This window comes from Onychomys torridus, chromosome 7, assembly GCF_903995425.1.
Source record: "Onychomys torridus chromosome 7, mOncTor1.1, whole genome shotgun sequence".
Taxonomy (NCBI): Eukaryota; Metazoa; Chordata; class Mammalia; order Rodentia; family Cricetidae; genus Onychomys; species Onychomys torridus.
The window spans coordinates 51,927,318-51,948,204 of record NC_050449.1 but is presented as its reverse complement, the minus strand read 5'-3'; the positions used below and the strand labels follow the sequence as shown (position 1 = coordinate 51,948,204).

The 20,887-nt window shown below is 50.7% G+C and overlaps 1 protein-coding gene across 1 annotated transcript in view; it reads left to right on the top strand.

The window, feature by feature from the left end:
• Positions 1-973: 973 nt before the first annotated feature.
• Cd276 (CD276 molecule) overlaps positions 974-20,887 on the top strand; it is a 30,953-nt gene continuing 11,039 nt past the window's right edge. The window contains 7 exon segments of the mRNA XM_036193286.1: positions 974-1,218; positions 15,876-16,154; positions 19,198-19,536; positions 19,715-19,750; positions 19,753-19,925; positions 19,927-20,014; positions 20,559-20,870. Of these exon segments, the coding sequence (XP_036049179.1) occupies positions 16,076-16,154; positions 19,198-19,536; positions 19,715-19,750; positions 19,753-19,925; positions 19,927-20,014; positions 20,559-20,870 (1,027 nt within the window). The 5' untranslated portion in view covers positions 974-1,218; positions 15,876-16,075.

Sequence of the window (20,887 nt, the reverse complement as noted above, 5' to 3'; positions counted from 1 at the left end):
CTGAATTTTGAAGATTAAATGAGATAAATTGTGAAGAGCTTAAGATAGGAGCAGACACAAGCAGAGACTCACATGTGTATTTCCTAAGCCCTCTCTGAGAGATGCTATCACTCGGGTTAAGTCTGGCAGCAGTACAAGGTTAGCTCTTTGCATCCTTCACGTCTCGGTTTTTTCATCTGCAAAATGGAAATAATATCTACCTGGTGGGGCCCTTGGGAAGATCTATAGAGGCCGGCATGGAAAGCTTTCTGGCTAGGCTTGAGCCCTCAGAAGACCAGCTACACTGCTGCTATTTCCTGTCTGTGTGATGGACAGATCCAAGCACAGATGTAGTGAAGTTGGCAAATTTCAAGCAGGTTTAAACACCCCCTCTGTCCTCCTCTTGTAGAAGGCTGGAGCTAGATCTTTTAAGGACTTGGTCCAATGGGGTAGAAATGGGTAGGTGGCAAAGATGGGGGTTAGGGGCCGGCCAGGCTTACTCTTCCCTTTGGAACCTGGTCTGGCCAACAGCTGCCATGGGGCTGGGGACAGGGTTGGGGGCAGGGTTGGTCCGGTATCTGTGGGTGTAAGAAAAAAGAGGAAAACCATTTCAGTGGAAATCGCCCTGCGGTTGGCTCAGGCGCCCACAACACTGTATTTATAGAGAGCTCCCAGCAACTCTGGAATTCTTCACTGTCGAGTTAACCCTTTCCGAGCCGCGGTGCCAGCCTGGTGTCAAGGGGAGAAATACAGGACTGAGATGGGACAGCTGGATTGCAACAGGGCTTGGAGCCAACAGCTTGGAGGATGGGAGTGGTCAATGGCCAGTCACCTGTCCTCTCTCACCGAAAAAGAAACTTTGGCTCTTGGAAGTGTTTGAGTCCGTGTGGGGGATGGGCAGTGAGTAGTCCAACAACCCCTCCTGGGAGCCCGGGGTCTTCCCCCAAGGGGTCGAGCTGGGGTCCCGGTCGGGGTCAGGGGGCGGGTCCAGGCCCGGGGCCCTGCCCAGCAGGCGGGCTCTGGCCTTGTCGTCGGATCTCCTCCGCGAGGCTAATTCAGCCTCTGGGCGCACCCGGGTGGCCTTTCCGGGCCCGCAGCTTCCTCTGGCCGTCCCGCCCCTCTCACTCCCGCCCCCCGGCCCTAGTCTAGCCGGGCCTCACGGCGGCAGCAACACCGATGGTGGCGGCGATTGGGCTGCACCCCGCCGTGTCCCCAAGTCCCGGGAGTCGGCGCGGCGCGGTGAGTGCTTGCGTGGCGCGGGGCGGCGCGGGCTGGGGCCGCCTTTGTGTGCGGCCCCGCCTGGACCGTGCGCGCTCGGGCGCGGGGTGCATGGAGCTGGAAGCCCGCGGCCCTTTCCCACAAGGCACCAGCACCTTGATCAGAGGACACCGCTAGGGCTCTAGGGCCGGGAGGAGCTAAAAATCACCGCTGCCTGGCCGCTCCCTTCTTGGGGCTGAGACCCGCTGGGATTTGTGGGATCTGAAGACTCCCCGAGTCTGGGACTTGTGGGGCCCCAGACTGGGTGGGTGACTGTTCAGGCCCCGGGTGTGGAGTGGGCATGAAGGCAGGTAGGTCACTGGGTTGATGGTTCTGGAAGCCTAAGGAAGCTGCTAGTCAAGACTGGGAGGGAAGCATTGCCCCGACTTTGAGGAGGAAAACACCATGGATGCCAGCTCTGAGAAGGGAAGCTGCGGGGGAGGGGAGCACGAGGTTAGGTGGTCCCCTGTGCTTGGTTCTGAAGGTGTAGATGACTGGCCGACTTCTACAAACTGCAGAAGAGCATGAGGGAACAGGCTCTGGGAACAGCTTTAAAGACTCCCCCCAAAATTAAAGATTGAAGTGGAAATAGGGACGGGGCAGTTCGAGATGTCTTAGCTAAACGGAGATGGATGGAGAGGAGATCCAGAGGAAGGTGGAGAGAAGCTGAAGGCCCAGCCAGGGTGGGACCCAGAGGACAGAAGATTGAATCCAGTTCCCGCGGGTGCTTCCTCACTAGGGTGGAGCCTACCAATTGCAGATTTGGGAGTTTAAGGCAGTGACCTGGCAGGGAGGGGGTTTTATTTCTAAGCCAAACCTGCTCTAATGAGAAATGCATGATGGATGACTCAGACCTGAGAGCTTATCTCATAGAAGGGAAATATTAAGCAAATATTAAATCAATGTTTGTATACGTGTGTCTGGGTTTTTGTGTATGTGTTGGAGAGACACTGACTTAATTGTGAAAAACTATTTCCTTTCAGATTGATTGTGGATGATCATCTGTAAATGAGTATTGATTAAATTAAACCCAAGTCCTTAATTTTTTTTTTTTTTTTAAGATAGAGTCTCACTCTGTAGACCTGGCTAACCTTGACTCACAGAAATCCACCTGCCTCTGCCTCCCTAAGGGCTTGGATAAAGGCATGCACCACCATGTCAGGCTCAAGTCCTTTTCTTTTAAGAGTGTGTGTGTGTGTGTGTGTGTGTGTGTGTGTGTGTGTGTAGCTACTTTGAGTTTGAGAAACCAATGAAACTGTTTGAACTGTGTGAGAGTTATTTATTTAGTTGAGGCTCCTTTCTCATCCCCTCTGACTGCCCAGAAATCCCCAGGGCTGCTGCTGAGCAACAGCATTCCTTGTAGTTTGGGGACCTGCAAATAGTACTTGAAATTATAACCTAAACTTGCCGTATGGGCTGGACTGATTGAATGGCAGGCAAGCGTGAAGGGCTGGGGAGCAAAGCGGTATGGAGTGGTGGCCTCTGTTTCCAACTTGGTTGGGAATAAGAATATTTGGGATGCGAGCATTTTCCTGGTAGCTGGAGTTCTGAAGCACTAACTCTGGACTAGTTGTGGCCCATGGATGTCTTCCCCTCTGTTGTTACAAATACATCACAGTTAGCTGACACGGAGTGTCCTGATGTCACTGACATTTCATGTCACTGGGGATATAGCTTAGTGTATGGAATGCTTGCCTAGCATGCATGAAGTCCTGGTTAGATCCCCAGCAACCAACAGTGCATAAACAGGTTGCTGTGGCTCGTCCCTGTAATCTCAGTGCTTAGGGTAGAAGCAGGAGGCTCAGAAGTCACCCTAGGCTACATAGTCCAAAGCTCTTCTGGGACACACGAGACTTGTTTCAAAAACAAAGGCTTTTCATTACATCATACTTTAGGTTGGTCCTGTAGACATCGGCTTTGCCACCAAGTGTCACGAAGCAAAGGGACAGTAAAGAGAGAGAGCCTTTCTTCTTGCACGGAGCAGCTACCCTCAGTGATGATTTCACTGGTCCATGACTGGTCTACAGAGTTCTGTGCGGTCCTGGCATCCGTGGTGGCTTCTTCCTGCTTGCAGAATATTGCTCATGTGCTCCAGACTTGTGCTACAATAGGGTAGACCCTACATCTTGTGAGGGAAGAAGCCTGGTTTCAGGCCGGCCTCAGCGTCAGAGGAGAGTTGGGATTTTTGACCCAGTTTTCTTTTCCATCCCTGTCCCCCTTAAGCTCTGTCCAGGCACCTGATGGGAACAGGGCACTTGAATGTCCAAGATGCTCAGATACCTGGCAGCTGGGTGCCTGGCAGCTGGGCTGGATGCTTTAATGTTTATCTTCAGAACAGTTATAGAAGTGCTGGCCTTTCGGAACAGTCCTCTGGGGAGCCTGCATCCTTTTTCTGGAGAGGCCACACCTGACACTTTCTGCAGGAGTCATCCTCCTCCCATGCTGACCTCTAGGGGGAAGCCTTCATTCTCTTTGGTGGGATTTGGGTTGGACACCAAGATGAGAAATCTAGTTTGGGATGCAGTGTGCTCCCAGAGCTGTGAGTTGGCATTCCACATCCTCAGAGAGACTCCTAGAAAGTGTTGAGCGAGTGTCTGATCTGTAGCCGCCGGATGCTTCTGTGTTGGGCTATGTGCAGAAAACAACCCAAATCCTCTGAGAGTATGACACATGGGGGCTATTGAGCTGTGAATCTGAGTCATAGGGTTGGAAAAGAAGGAAGAGGGCAGGGAGGATGATGTCACTGCCCAGAAGCTTATCCTCTGAGTGGGTGGGGACTTTTGATTGCTGTCCCTTTTCCCACACCCTGGGGCAGGAGTGGCAGGGAAATCTACCAGTGAAAGGGGAAGGGCTTTGGTTGGGGAGAGGGGCTCAGCATGGCTGCACAATGGGAGAGGGCCACATATGCTGATATACAGCCCCTGCCACTACCTGTAGGTCAGCCAAGCCATTCCTGCAGTGTTCAGGGTAGGAGCATTGGATTTTCAGGATTCAGGGGTAAGGCTATGCTGGATGAACACCATGTGATTGTCTTAACATCATTGAAGAGAAGAAGAAACCCAAGCCAGACAACGGCAAGTCACATACCCACAGACACACAATATGCAAATGGTGAGTGCAGTCTATTGTCTTGCCTTCAGAACTGGCTCTTTCTGCCACCCCAGAGGCAGCCTTAGGTTTGACTCATTTTGGACGCTGGCAAATGTGCCAAGGGTCCCCTTCAGCAGAGAGAACTCATCTGGTGAGCCAGGGAGAGAACAAGCCTGACCACAGAGACTTGTGGACCCTGACAGAATATTCTTGTCCTGTCAGAGGCCTAGTCATTGTCACACTGATGTTCTTAATTCCTAGAGAAGAGACCTGCCTATGCCCTCCAGTTCTGACTAGTTTTTCCAGCCGGCAGCCCCCAGTCTCCCTCCCAGTTTCTTGGTGGTCCTGGGAAAGATGCCTCCACACCCTTCATAACTTTGGCATTAGCCCTTCCCGGGGAGACACTGGAATATTTGCTTATGAAGAGACCCTGATGGGTGTGGGGTGGGTGTGGGGTGGGGGTGGTGACAGCTGTGGGGTAACAGGGACTGGAACCCTTGATGCATGAAGTGATGACCTAGTTCCTGGGATGAGCACAGGGACAGGGGAATAGAAGGAGCCAAACCTAGAGGTGAAGTTGAACTGTATGTTTACTGCTCTGGAGACCGGTGATGGTGAGGTCTAGGTGGGAAGGAGAGCACTCAGAAGGACCAACAGTCCCCAGGACCTGGATGTATAGCCCTGTAGAGGAGGTCTTGGTTGGGAAGAGGTGAGGAAGCACATGCAGAAGGACCCAGGAGGCCTAGTCCTTCATGCCTGTGGCTGTAATAACAGTAATGACAATCATTACCTCTGGGAAGCTGGGCATATGATGTGTACCTAGGATCCCAGCGCTTGGGAAGTAGAGGCAAAAATATCAGGATTCAAGGCCAGCCTCAGCTACATAATGAATTTGAGGCCAGACCTGGATATAGGAAACCCTGACTCAAAACAACAGTGGACAGGCTGAGGAGAAGGCTCAGTGGGAGGTGCTTGCCCCAGAAGCCTTGAGGACCTACCTGAGTCTGCAGTCCCACAACCCGCTAAAGCTGGCTGTGTTTGCAATCCCAAGGTTGCTGTGGTGAGGTTGAGACAGAATAATTCCCAGAGGCTAGCCTTGTCTCAAACTAGGTGAAAGGTGAGGACTGACACCAAGGTTGTCCTCTGATCTCCACACATGTGCCAAGACACCAGTGTGCCTGCATCACACATGAACACACGCTACTCACACACACAACAATAAAATTTACCACTGGTTTGGTATTAAACACTTTAATCCATCTTTCTCCATTGCCTTTTATTCTCATGGCAACTTTGTGGGCTAGGAAATGTCTGGCCTATTTTATAGATGAGTCTCAATAGGTTGTCACTGTCATGGACATTTGGTTTGTCACTCTAGCAGGGCTTGCTTGTCAGGATTTAAACACCGGGCTACTCCTGAGCCTATGCTGTGCCCTGGGCAGTAAAAGCAGCCTGGCAATTCCGGCTAATAGGTGAGGAATCGAGGCCTGGGGGCATTCATGAGCCAGTTCTAACACTCATTAGTCACCCCTGCTGGCATGGGTGACTGTGGGCCCTAGGGCAGCACCTTCTCTTCTGGGCTCACATTCTCATATGAACCTGGCTGTGGGCTCCAGGCCAGGTGTATTTCAAAGGGCCTCCTGCCACTGAGGACTGGCGGAGCCTGTTACACAGCTGAGATCTGTCCCTGGTAGAGGCAGTGGGGTATGAGAGAGGGGGTGGGGGAGCTGGCCTTGCCAGGCATAAAAGATGGATGCCTGGCAGGGCTCAACAGATGTTGAATGAATTCAAGTGTATGTTTCATGGTCTGCCAGCATCTGGCCTAGGATCTACCCTTTGATTTGGGCTTCTATGCACCTATCTCTTCCTTTCTTTCCATTCTGGCTCCTTCCCTGAGCCCAGCATGACTTTCAATGTGTTCAGATCACTGAGTCTCTGCTGGTATGTATGTCTGTGTGCATATATGTGCCCCCTGTGTACGCCCAGGTCAGCGTCTCACCTCTGCGGGTGGCTCTGAGTTCAAGCTGGCATCATGCTGCTTTAAGTGGCTGCTAGGTCCTAGAAGATGCTCACTTGAGGGCCCCTCCCTGAGCAGAGGGTGTGAGAATGGTGGGCCAGCTGTAGTACATGCTTCACCATGCGTGCACTACCTACCAAGGCCTGTGGTTTACCTTATTTGGGCTTCGAGCCTTGACCTCTGTGTGGTAATGATCATGTGGTTGGAGAGGCCAGTCGCCGGGTCCTGTGCTCTGTCTCCCTCCTCTGTGTGCTTCTTGCAGGTGTGGGGAAACAGGTTGAGGATGCAGGAGAGACCTTGGGCCGCTCTGCAGGCGGTTCTGATGACTTACTACAGTCTTGACTCACGGTCATTTTGAGAGGAAGTCGGGTTGTTCTGTTGGGGAGAATCACAGGGCTGGGGCATGGTATCCAGTGGGTAGCCTTAGACACAAAAGGCCTGAACTGACTCATTGTCAGGAAAAGGAAGCCATCTTGGAGGCACCTCCCCAGGGAATTCTAGAGACTCTTCTTCCCTTGCCCAGGTCCCTCACCCACTTACAGAGCATCTGGTGTTGGTTAGGTCAGTTCACATTATCTTACTCAGCCAAGCCCTGTGAGGATGGAAGTTATTATTTCCATTTTATGAATGAGCAAACTGAGGACCAGCATATATCCCCAAAGTCACATGACTGGGAATGGCTGAGTATGGATTTGAACCTCCAACTGCAAAGCCACCTTCTTAGACACTAAGGCCCACTTCCACCAGACGTTCAATGATGTCACCAGTCCAGCATGGAATTGTCATCTCAGCAGGGGTCAGTGACCTGGACCCTTAGGGAGTAAGAATGAGAGCCTAGCAGTAAGCAATAGAGCCAGGACCTAAAGCCTCATACACCTCTGATATTTCTATTTTCTCTTTTCCATTTGTTTATTACATTCATTTGTTTATACATCCATTGTAAAACAAACAAACAAAGACCAGAATGTAATCAAGTAGAAAACAAAAGTGGACTTGACCTCCATTCCCACATTCTGGGGGTGGGTTCACCATCAGGCTTCTAGATCCTTTCTTCATTTGTGAACGTGTCTATCTAAGTGCAGGTGCACTCACTCACCCATTCATCCACCATTGAGCAGAGAGCACTGAGCTCACTAGGGGCCAAGCCTTGGCTGGGATGAAGGATGTAAGAGTTAAAGGAAGCATACATGGCTGCTACTCAGGAGGCTATGAGGTGCTGATCAGGCAAGGTGCAGGGAATGGCAAGGACCTCCTTCAAGTATCAGACTTTGTCCTGGCTTTACTGTCACTGGTAAATGTCAAGTGAATGAGCAAGCCTGCATTCTCTGTGGAAGGGGTGATTGGATACAGTGCATTGTTTATGAGTGCTTGTCTACGTATGTGAGTGTGTTCATGTAGGTACCAGTGTGTGTGAGTGTGCACATGCATGTATGTGAGTAAGTGGAAGCCAGAAGTCAATCTTGGTGTCTCCCTCAGTTGTTATCTACCTTGCTTTCTCAGACAAGGTCTCTTACTGAACCTGGAGCTCACCGATTTGGTAGGCTAGGCTAAACCTGTTAGCTCTTTCCCAGCACTGGGATTATAGGTATGCCACCACACCTGCTTTTTTGTTTTGTTTTGTTTTGTTTTGTTTTGTTTTGTTTTGTTTTGTTTTGTTTTGTTTTGAGGCAGGGTTTCTCTGTGTAGCTTTTGGAGCCTGTCCTGGAATTCACTCTATAGACCAGGTTGGCCTCGAACTCACAGAGATCCGCCTGCCTCTGCCTTCCGAGTGCTGGGATTAAAGGTGTGCGCCACCACCGCCTGGCTCACACCCTGCTTTTATGTAGGTGTTAAACTGAGATCCTCACGCATGTGTGGCAATCACTTTATCCACTGAGCCATCTCCCTTGCCCCTGGATCGATTCCTTTAGATTGTTGATAGCTGACAAATCGATTGCTAACAGCCTAGACCATATCCTTCCTAGCAACCTCAGCAAGAAAGTCTTTACTGAGGTTTTTCTGCAGAAAAGCTGAGGAAAGACTCCGATTGGTTATGGCTTGGCTCACTTCCCACCCCTGAACTGGGTGTGGGGTAAGGATTCCTCCTGAGTCAGAGCTGGTCACAAGCCCAGGCTTGAGGTTGGGGCCACAGCCTCCCTGTATCATATGAGCTGGATCCCCTACAAGGAGGCTGATCCCTGGTATCAGAAGAGGCCATTGAGAATAGTAGAAGAGGAACTCATTAAGGACTTTGGAGAAAATGAGCATCCACGTGGCGACTAGTCCTTCAGAGGTGTGTGTGTGTGTGTGTGTGTGTGTGTGTGTGTGTGTGTGTGTATTACTCCATTGCCAAGGAGGGAAAGCACAGATGTCCAGGAGGAATTGAGCAAGTCAGGTGAGGAAGGGGTGGTCTGTTATAACTGAATCTGGGAATATGGGAATGGCTGTCCCTATGCTGAGCGAACCTTAGACTCACTATCTCCAAGAAGCTGTCAGGGATATTTCAAGACAGTCTGGGGTAGAACATGGGGAGAGGGGGTGGAGGTGCGGGCCACAGCATCCCAGCTCCCCACTGCACAGAAGCAACCTGCAATCCTTAAGTGACCTCTGTCTCATCTTCCCAGAATATGCCGTGACGTTCACTCCTCCATCACCTCTCTACCACCTCCTCTCCCAGACAGAGGAATGTCCCCTTCTCCTAAGCAGTCCTTCCTGAGCCTCCTTGAAAGCTGTCAAGGAATTGCTAATCCACCATGTCCGTATTGCCTATATGCATCTATCCCAAAGGACTGGTCATATTATACTTAAATTACACGTTTGTTCCCCAAATCTTTGCCTTATATTTATTGTGAAAATGGTACTTTAGGGGCTGAGAAGATGGCTTAGTTAATTTAGTGCTTGCCTTACAAACATGAGGACCTGAGTTTGGATCCCCAGAACCCAAGTAAAACCGGGTGCGGGGGTACCCCTACGGTAGCCCCAGCACTGAGGGAGGTGGAGACAGGTAGATTCCAGGAGCTTGCTGGCCAGCCAACCTAATCAATCATGGAAATTGGAGGGATGCACTTGGATGGACCCAGTGAACTGGCAGAACAACACAGAGTACCTAAAAGCTCCAGTCCTCTCCAGCTTCATCAGAAGCCGGTGGCTAGACATGGGAAGGTGGCCCTGAGTTCAAGGACACATTTGATAATCTATTGTTTTGGTGAATTGTGTGGCATAGCTGCCCTGTGGCGACCTTGTCAAGGAAGAGCAAATCCTTGCAGGGCCATGAGAAAGGGCACATGCTTGTTTTGTGTGATCATAGGGGCTTCTTGAGAACCAATATAGGCTGTCCTGGGAGATAACTTTTGGCTCAGAGTAAGGAAGCATTTTCCACCAATGAGAGCTGCAGATTGCTTGGGGTTGGGGGTAGCTGGTTCCCATCCCCGGAGAGAGCATACAAGCGGGCAAAGGTGGCCAGGGAAAGGTCCCCTGTTCTGACACCTAACCACCCACTTCTGCAGTTGCTCCAGACTTTCCCCTGGGGTCTCTTTTCACCCTATGGTGTCCCCCAGGGATTCCAGCTTTGGTTTCTGTGGTCACCAGTGTGTGAATGACTTTCCCTGTTTCTCACTCTGCTGTGGATGAACCTAGCTTAATTTCAGTGTGCTCTTTCTCTTCCCCTGAAGCATGCTCCTTCTTTACATCTGATTCTGTAGGCCCCTGTTCACCCATTTGTTCTAAGCATTATTCTTTTCTCTTTCTGTACAATCCCTGGGTCACTTCCATCCTTGAAATATCTCTCAGCTGGGCTCTGACATCCACTGGTGATTGTTGAGACTGTAGCTCAAAATTTTGAGACACCTATTTTAGACGGTTTCTTCTGTGGCTCTAAGCACTAGCAATTTTCCTAGGGTGGAGAGAGAAAGAAGAGACAAACCGAGGGATGGTTCCTTAAATTAGTTCATTCAGATGCCATAAGAAAGACCGAAATAACAGTGACTTATGCTAGAACAGATGCTTATTTCTCCCCCATGTGACCATCTGGCTATATCCAGGGCTGAAGCCGTAGCCCCAGGGACCCTCTGTCCTGTTGCTTTGTAATGCTTGGGCAGCCCTGGCAGTGTGGTCCTACAAGGCTTGCCACTTCCCTATTCCATGCATTGGAAGGGGGAGGAGGAAAGAGAGGGTGCCCTCCATCTTTAAGGACATGACCCAGAAACTGTACATATTAGTTCTTCTGAAATTTTATTAGCCAGAAAATGATCATGTGGCCACACCTAGCCGAAAGGAAGTCTGGGATCTGTAGTCTTTAGTTGAGTGGCCCTATGCCTGACTAAAAGCTACAGAAGGGGAGAACAGATTTAAGGAAATAATTAGTGACTTCTGTGGTAATGTGGCTGTATGAATTTCAGTGTAAGTTGCATGACAGTACACCATAAGGATTAACATTTTAAAGAAGGTCCATTAGGTTTGGCAAAGTTTTTCTTTTAGAAACGTTGGACTCAGAGAGAGGAAGTTGGGCTGACAAGATGGCTCAGCATGGTAAGGTGTTTATTTCCAAGGCTGATGGCCCGAGTTCAATCCCCAGGACCCACAAAAAGAAGAGAAATGACCCCCACAGGTTGTCCTCTCACCTCTATACATGTATGTGGCATGCACTTAAATACACACAATACATGAATGTAAATAATTACAAAATTAAAAAAAGATTCACCTATTTTATGTGTGTGAATATTTTGCCTGCAAGTAGGTATGTGCACTGTGTGTGTGCCTGGTACTAGAGGAGGTCAGATCTGGAATTGGAGTTATGGATGGTTGTGGCCGACCATGTGGGGGTGCTCGGAACTGAACCTGGGTCCTCTGCAAGAGCAGCTTTAACCTCTGAGCCTTCTCTCCAGCCCTGTAATTTTTTTTTTTAAAGAAAGGGGAGTGTAGTTTTTCTATTGTGATCAAATACCATGACCAAAGCAACTGTAAAAGAAAGGGTTTAGAGTTGGGTATGGTGGCGCACACCTTTGATCTCAGCACTTGGGAAGCAGAGGCAGGTGGATCTCTGTGAGACTAGCCTGGTCGATAGAGTGAATTCCAGGACATCCAGGGCTGTTACACAGAGAAGCCCTGTCTTGAAAAAACCAAAATAAATAAAAGGAAGGAAGGAAGGAAGGAAGGAAGGAAGGAAGGAAGGAAGGGAGAAGGAAGGAAAGGAGGAAAGGTTTACTTGGGCTTACAATCCCAGGAGTTGAAAGTCCATGGTGGCAGGGTGAAGGTCTGGTGACAGGAACAGCTGAGAGCCTATATCCTGAGCTATGAGCAGGTGGCAGAGAACACATTGGGAATGGCACCAATCTTTTGAAACCTCAAGCTTGCCCCTAGTGAAACCCCTCCTCCAACAAGGCCACACCTCTTTGTGTGTGTGTGTGTGTGTGTGTGTGTGTGTGTGTGTGTGTGTGCGCTCAGGCATTGATGTTTTGCCTACATATATGTCTGTGTGAGGGTGTCGGAGCCCCAGAACAGGGGTCATAGACAGTTGTGAGCTGCCACGTGGGTGCTGGGAATTGAATTCTGGTCTTCTGGAAGAGCAGTCAGTGCTCCCCCACTGAGCCATCTCTCCAGCCCCCATGGCTCACACCTCTTAATCCTTCCCAAACAACTACCAGCTGGAGACTAGGTATTCAACTATATGAGTCTGTGGTTCATTCAAACATCTTCATTCAAACAACCACAGCAGTAGACCTTATTAAAACTATACAGTGATATATCAGAGCTAGGATCAGAACCCCAAACCTTGGGCTCATTTTCTGCCATTGTTTCTATGTGTGTGTGTAGGTTTGTGTGCCTGTGTGGTTACTAGCTGTGGAAGCCAGAGGACAGCCTTGGCTGTTGTTCCTCAATTGTCACCCACCTTGGGTTTTGTTTGTTTGTTTTTGCTTCCAGGCAGGCTCTCACTGGCCCACAACTCACCAAATGGGCTCGGTTGGTCCACCAGTGAGCCGAGGGTTCTTCCTGTCTTCATCGCCCTAGCCCTGAGACTACAAGCACCTACCACCATGCCTGGTTTATAAACACCACCCCCACCCCACCACCCCTGGGTGCTGATGACCAAACTCGGTTCCTCCTGCTTTTGAGGCTTTGGTCTTCATCTGCTGCTGTATCAAGGAGATCTGCTTGAGAGGCAGCAGATGGGCCAAGATGAGTCTCGCCTTTCCCAGCCTTCCCTGGAGAGCTGTTCCAGGCCCTCAGAACACACTTGGAGGCTGTGATGGCTCTCAGGTGCCGCTGAGCAGCCCTCATGGTGTCTTAAAGTGGGTTCTACCAAACGGAAGATCTACCTTCTGTACTGGGGTTTGCTACTTGAGTACATACACACAGATGAGTCACCCTTGTCCTCACGGCCTCCCCAACAGGCATTCCATGCACTATTAAAGGAATTGTCCAATGCACAGATGAACCTACCATATACAAGGACATCTTCAGTTGCACATTACATAAACTTAGCTCGACCTGGATTAAGGGGGAACAGATCGGCCCATCTAGGTCTGCAGCTTGCTTCAGGCATATCTGGATCCAGGAACTTAGCTAACATTTTTCGAGCGCCGTGACTCTCACTTTTGTCCTTTCTATGGGAGTTTGGGGGTGTGGGGTGGGCTCTGGGGCTAGGCTAGAGGGATGGTTCTGTAGTTAAGAGCGTGTATTGCTCTTGCAGGGCACCTTGAGTTTGGTTCCCAGCACTCACGTGAAGGCGCGCAGCTGTCTGTAACTCCCACTTCAGGGGATCTGACACCCTCTTCTGGACTCTGTGGGCACCTGCACTCACTTGTGCATACACACACATGTACAAACCCACATGCAGCTATTCATCCCCCAAAACAAATCAGGCTGGAGAGATGGTGCTGTGGTTCAGGGCACTTGCTGCTCTTGCAGAGGACTGGAGTTCACTTTCTAGCACCTACATGATGGCTCACAACCATCGTTCTCCAGGCATCCAACACTTTTAATAATACTAACAACAACAATCTTTTAAAAAGAGACTGGGTGATGCCAGTGGTTATGGTGAGGGCAGACTCCCTATTGAGTACCCCTGGGCCCAGGGCTTCTTGGCCCAGAGCCCATTGGCAGTCAGGTGTGCCGTTCTGAATGTATGGGGTAACGAGTCTTGGGTGATTCCTTGAGAGTGCCCTTGGGTCCTAATTCTGCTGGGTTTGGCTAAGCTTGCAGTAGCTTCAAGGTGAAGGTGGCTGCCCCTGACTACAGTGTCTCTCCAGGAGACCAAGGTTCTCTGAAATCTTTCTTGGGGGGCTCCATGGAGTTTCTAGGCTGAAATTAGAATGGGGGGTTCCCTGGGTCCAGAATGGAGAAAAGGATGAAAGGGAGCAAGCTTAATGTCCACTCTGGAAGCCTCTCATGGACCCTCTGGAGTGAGGGACAGCTATGCTGGGGGGGGGGGACTTAATTAGTATGATCAGGAGAGAACTCTTGGGTCCCCACACATTCAACAGACATTCACAAGTGATCCTGGGGGTGAGCCCCAGGAGCAGGAAGTAGCTTGAGGCATGGGAAGGTATCCTAAGAGGAGCTTCGAGTGTCAGGGAGAGGAATGGAGGTCTTCTCTTGTAACTACTGGGGAGCCATGACATATTTGTCAGCGGGGGAGGACACGAGCCTGAGTCCTGTCTTAGGGTTCAGGAGAAGAGGGCCCCTGAGAGGATGAGTTTGGTAGGAGGTGATATGTGGGACGTATGGGGTCCGTGAAGAGGGCCCAGGTGGCCCGAGATGACGGCATATGAGCAGTGAGCAGGCTGAGAGATACAGAGTCCAAGAAGCATTGACAGACTCGGGGTTTGTTTTTGTTTCAAGGCAGGGTCTCTTGTTGCCCTGGCTGGCCATGCACTCACTTGTGTAGCTAAGGAGGACCTTGAACTCCTGATCTTCCTGCCTCCACCTTAGAGTGCTAAGATTGCAGTTACGTACCACCACACCTGCTTTATGAGGGGTGGAGGTTGAGCCCAGAGCTTCATACCCGCTAGGTAAGCCCTCAACCGACAGAGCCACGGCCCAGCTCCCAGGCTTTGCTTCTGTCTAGGGGGGAAAAGAGGACAGAAGACTTAGAAGCTGGCAGCTCTGTAGGTTTTAGCTTCCTATGGCACATAGCCAGCAGTCCAGGCAGCTGCCTGCTAGGTTTTCCTGCTGGCTGACTGTGGCCCTTTTGTCCGGCAGGAAGTGGTATCCCCAAGGGTGCCTCTGTGAATCGGAGCTGCTGACTCAGCACCCAGACAGGGAAACTTTGAGGCCACCAGACTATGCACTGGAAGCATCTGGAGAGGAAGTGGCTGCCCAGGCCTTCTCCGCAGTGGACTGTGGACAGCTAGGGAAGGGGATGGCTGGCCAGGAAGCTGGGTTTGGCTGAGGGATGCCCTCTGTGCAGCTTCCGGGCATCGGGAGTTGGGGGGAAGTGTGTGTAGATAGGATGGAAGGGCTGTCCCTGGGTACTTGAGGCTAGATAAGATGCCTGGCTGCAGGTAGGATTTTTTTTCCAAGAAGGGTAGAAGGGGATTGCTGCAGGATTGGGCTTTTTCAGTTCTGTTCAGTGACAGATGATGTGACATTGAGAAACTCATGTGTTTGGGTTTGTTTATGTATTTATTTATTTGTTTGTTTCCCCTGCAAAAATGTGACCAAGGCACACAGTCTGTCACTGGGGGTGGCCAGGAGGGTATAAAATGTTCACATTCTTGTTAGTCATCGTTAGGTGGGACAGATGGACATGGGTCACATGGCTTGAGCAGGTAACAGTGAAGGATATAAGGAGTAGTGCATGCAGCCTGCCTGAGTGAGGCACCCGGAGGAAGCCAGAGTACAGGCCGAACCCAGGGGAGTATGGGACCCCTCTGGCTCAAGCCTGATCTATCCCAGTACATCACCTCTGGCTCAGCTCTGACAGCGACACCAGCTCCGCCCCTGTCCTCTTTCATTCCTGCTGGCTCTTGTTGCTTGGTGCCCATGCATTAAAGTAGCAGATGTCCTTCCCAAACTCCACATCCATGCATCCTGCTGCTCCCAGAACTCTGCCCTGGGCTTTCTGCACACATGCTCCTAACCTAACACACCCTAGACCAAATGCTCCACATTTCCTGTCTCAGTGATCAGGCGCTCCGAACCAGCCGTCCTGACCGGTGCCTTCCTCATCTCCTACACTCTTGAGTGCTGCCGTTTGGCCTGCTTTGCCCCTTGGCTGGCTTCTCTCTACTCTGCAGATGCTATCTCATTAGCCCTCTCAATGCGTGTCTCTGTTCCAGAACCCTCAGTGGCTCCCGGCTCCCTTTAGGATAGAGTATACTTTTTTCCCCTCTGTTTTTTCAAGACAGGGTTTCTCTGTGTAGCTTTGGGCCTGTCCTGGGTCTCACTCTGTAGACCAGGCTGGCCTCGAACTCACAGAGATCCGCCTGCCTCTGCCTCCCGAGTGCTGGGATTAAAGGCGTACGCCGCCACCACCGCCTGGCTTAGTATAGAGTATACTTTTCAAGTTGAACCCCGAGTTTCTCTAAAACCTGCTCTGTTACTCTCCCATCAGACAAAGTGACCTGGTCACAGCCTGGACCCCAAGCTCATCAGCCTTGTCTTGCTGGCTGCCTGGCATCTTCCCTCTTAGATTTGGATGGTCCTGAGGAATTCGGAAGGTGTTGAGGAGGAACTTTGGAGACAAAGGCCTCTCCACAGGCAGGAGCAGCCATCCACCACGGAGAGCCCAGCTGTCAGCTGCCTCATAGGAAGATGCTGCGTGGATGGGGCGGCCCCAGTGTGGGTGTGTGTATGCGCACGGCCCTGGGAGTGCTGTACTTCTGCCTCACAGGTGAGGGAAGGGGTTCCTGCCAGGCTGGCTCTGTCATGAAGAATCATACTGATTTCCATCTCTGGATCCACAGGCAACCTTCTTCACCTTAGTCTCTACTTTCCCATCTGTGAAATGGGATGTCAGGTCTGTGTACTATGATAATTCCGGTTCTCGAACACACTGAGTAATCTCTCTTCCGGACCCTTCTACATAGGGCTTCCTCTGCCCAGAATTTTCTGCCCTCAGACAGAGAGGCATGAGTCCACTCTTTATTTTGTTGAAAGCCTTTGCTCAAATGATAGGTCCTCAGCATGCTTCCTTGGCTACTTTGTATAAAACAACATAGCATTCTCTCCCTTCCTATCCTGTGTCCATTACATCCTTCCTAGCATTTCCCTCCAGTTGACATGGTTCCTTTGTTTATTGGCTGTTGTCCTCCTGCTCAGAAGATAGAGTCTATCCTCAGGTATGGGATGGATGTTTGCTATATTGTCAGTGCTCAATCACCATGATGAATAAATGAAAGTACTTCCCACATAGTGCTTGGCTAAATAAATGCCCTGTTTGGGTACTCATTCAACCCATGGAGAAAACAAAGCTGAGTGTCTGGTGCCATCTAGTGGTCACCAGAGGCAACACTCATCTCTAGCTCTAAGAGTTGATATTTATGTTTGTTTGTTTGTTTGTTTGAAACAGAGTTTCACTATGTATCCCTGGCTGTCTGGAACTCACTCTGTAGACCAGGCTGGCCTCCAACTCACAGAAATCCACTTGCCTCTGCCTCCTGAGGGCTGGGATTAAAAGCATGCACCCAGCCTGGTTCTCACTTCTTTAGAAAGAAAGGACTTTGGATGACTTAAGTTCCATGTCCCAGATGTCCCTTGCAAGTGATACCTTGGTTTAGTTGGTAAAGACGAGAACTAGTCTAAGCTTTCAAGGGGTGACTGAAAGATATGCAGGCCCAGCCTCAACCTCTAGACATCACATACTAAGAAAGTGTGGAATTCCCGGTAAAACACTTACCACGGAACAAATACAGGTTACTAAGCCTTCTGTGGGTGCTGTATTCAGTCAGCTTCATTTGAAGGCTGTGCTTCACATATTCTGAGTGTACCTGCTTCCTGTGGGTGCCTAGAGTGTTCACTAATCACTGTGACCACACACGGCACACTCCCCAGTCCCTTCCTGACTTCTCAGAGCCTCTGAGGGAGAGATGAGTCCAGACAGAGGTTCCTAGCAGGGAAGCTGCTGGGAAGTCAGGGATAGAGGGCACAGGTGGCCGCAGAGGAGCTGGTCCTGGGGCCCTTTTCTCTGGGAGCTTAGGGTTTCCTTCAGGATGGAGTCATTTTGGGATTTTATGATTTACATTATGTTACCTAGTTGCTTTTCTATAGCAGTAAGGAAACACCGTGGCCAAGGCAATTTATAAAAGAAGCATTTCATCTGGGGTCTTGTTTACAGTGTCAGAGGGTGAGTCCATGACCATCATGGCAGGGAATGTGACTGTAGGAAGGTAGGCCTGGCACTGGAGCAGTAGCTGAGAACTTACATCTAATCCACAAGCACAAAGCAGAGCGAGGGATGGCATGGGCTTTTGAAACCTCAAAGCCCACTCCCCCCAGTGACACACCTCCTCCAACAAGGCCACACCTCCTAATCCTTCCCAAATAGTTCTACCAACTGGGGACCAAGTATTCAAACATAGGAGCCTATGGGGGCTGTTCTCATTCAAACTGCCACAACATTGATAATTCTGACTGCATCTCAGATCTGGTTCTACCGCCACTCTTTCCTTTTTTTTTTTTTTTTTAAGACACGGTCTCACTGTGCACCCCTGGCTGGCCTAGAACTTGCTATGTAGCTCAGGCTGGCTTTGAATTGACAGAGATTCTCCTGCCTCTGCCTCCTGAGTGCTGGGATGAAAACATTGTAGCTGACTCCTATGCTAAAGGCCTCCTGTGGCCTTTCCTCCACTGTATAACTTCTTCCAAAGACCTCTGAAGTGGCCCCGACCACTCTTCCTCCCTTGTATTCTCTTACAATATAGTCTCCCTTTGTGTAGAGGAGCCAGGGTGAACTGCAGGCTTTGCTACCCACATTGCATCTAATAACTAGTGTCCTCCTTAGTGCTATGCCCTCGGAGGCGGGGAAACCCCAGGTTTCTTCCAGCTTTTCTCAAAGCCCTGTCTGGCCCGCCTCCAGTGGGGTTCCCACTGGGTTACCTTCTCATACACTCTCACTGGCCCCCTCCCTCAGGGCCTTTCTATCTGCCGGTCCCTCTCCCTGGCACCCGCTTACACAGGCTCCGTGTTTAACAGAGCTCATGCTTCCCACCTTATTTAAAGACATGGCTGTTCTTTCTTGTATAGAAGTTAAGTATGCTTATTTAGGAAGCGAAGAAAAGAAAAAGCACCTGTGAAGTTCTCTCACCCAAAGACAATCACTAAGAACATGGGGTGTATACTTTCTGTAGGCATCTCTAATTATATGTATACCTCTAATTATAGGAATAGTATGTATTTGTGGGAATGTAAGTGACCTGGCAGGTGGAGGGTACCTGCCGGGCTTGAAAGCTGTCTTTTGGCTTTGAGTCCCTGGCTTCTTTTCTTCTTTCTTTCTTTCTTTCTCTCTCTTTTTCTTTTGTGGTACTCCCTCTTTTTATTTTTCTCCTCCCTCCCTCTCCCCTCCTCTCCCTCCTTTTTTAGGACAGAGTAGAAGCTGGGCAAGTGCTCTAACACAGAGGCACAGCCACAGCCCTTCCCCCCTCTCCCCATAGTCTAATCCTGAGCTGATAAATATCTGTGTTCATCACAAACTGCCCGTCTCTCCCATTACGATGTAAATAAGCTCTAGGGTGCGACCTGGGTCTTGGTCCTTGTTACATTCATTCCTAATTCATGTTGACAGATACTGCTCACAGTGAGGAGCATAGACCTGGAACTTACTTTGAGCCTCAGACCTAAAAGGAAGGCGTGGGAAGCCTAGAGATAGTTGTGGAAGCAGAAAGAGCCTGAAAACCCCACCTTTCCTAACTGCCCCGCCCCCTCCGACTCTCCCCCAGGAGCTGTGGAGGTCCAGGTCTCTGAAGACCCTGTGGTGGCCCTGGTGGACACTGATGCCACTCTCCGCTGCTCCTTCTCCCCGGAGCCCGGCTTCAGTCTGGCACAGCTCAACCTCATCTGGCAGCTGACAGACACCAAACAGCTGGTGCACAGTTTCACCGAGGGCCGGGACCAAGGCAGTGCCTATGCCAACCGCACAGCGCTCTTTCCTGACTTGTTGGTGCAGGGCAATGCATCCTTGCGGCTGCAGCGTGTCCGAGTAACCGACGAGGGCAGCTACACGTGCTTTGTGAGCATCCGGGACTTTGATAGCGCGGCTGTTAGCCTGCAGGTGGCAGGTGAGTATGGAGGGAGGGGGGTGGGGTGCCTTCCACTTCTACTCTTCTCTCCTGCGTGCGTCGATCAAACACTGCTGCACGGCAAATCCCTCTCCTGTCAGACCAGCCTCGTGCGTCCTTTCTGCCACTGTATCTCCTGCACTGATGTTGGTAACCCCTGCCCTCTGCCACCCTCCAGCCAGCCACTCCAAGTCCAGCATGGCTCTGGAGCCCAACAACAACCTGGGGACAAGGTGACAGTCATATGCTCCAGCTCCCAGGGCTGCCCCAAGCTTTCAATGTCCTGGCAGGGATTACCCTTGACGGGCCATGTGACCACATCTTAGATGGCTAAGGAGCAGGGCTTGTTTGATATGCCCAGCATGCTTAGGGTGGTGCAGGGAGCTAATTGGCACCTACAGATGCCTGATACTCAACCTGGTGGTGCAGTAGGATGTATACAGTTCAGTCACCATGACAACCCACAGAAGCCCCATGGGTTTTTATTTTTCAGTCTTAAATGGCGCCTTAAAGGGAGGGTATAGTCTGTCGATTGCATTTGAAGTTAAAGGGAGTTAGTTCCCTATCTTCAATCTCCCAGACAACGGAGAAACCTGATAGAGATAGGAGATCTATGGGGCAGGGGACTCCCAAGTCATGTGGAGTCGGTCACTGATCAAAGGCCTTCTTGACCCCCTCCTTCTCCACTCCAAGGCTGTAGACATTTCTGGGAAGGGTGGAGATGCATCTGGGTCAGCAGAAAGTCACGGGACAGGAGAGCCAAAGGCGCATTGCCGGGGAAGGAGTTTGCTCTTGCTGGAGCTCTTGACGTTCCCATTGTGTCAAGTCTGGACCGTAGGGATGGATAGTTCTGGTCAGACAAGGCCAGCCTGCTGTGAAAATCAGGTAGGGGACTCGATCTGTCTAGGGAGAATGAGAGGGAACACGGCCTATTGTAGAAGAGGTTGTGGCGCAGCTGGAGAGGCCCTGTCCTTCCTTACTGTTGCCTCTAGGATTCTGACCCAGGAGGCATGGCGGTCTAGGCTCAGAAGATCCTGTGGTGGCCCTGGTGGACAGCGACAGCACTCTATGCTGTTCTTCCCCCAAGCCTGGCTCCAGTCTGGCACAGCTTAACCTCATCTGGCCACTGATATATACTGAATAGCTGGTGTACAGCTTCCCCAAGGGCCAGGCCCAGGGCAGGACCTACCCCAAGAGTACAGCGCTCTTCCCTGACCTGCTGGTGTAGGGTCATGCGTTCTTGAGGATACAGAGCACGGATGTAGTGGATGAGGGCAGCTTCACCAGCTTTGTGAGCATCCAGGACATTGGGCAGTACTGCTGCTGGCCTGCAGGTGGCAGCAGTTCAGTA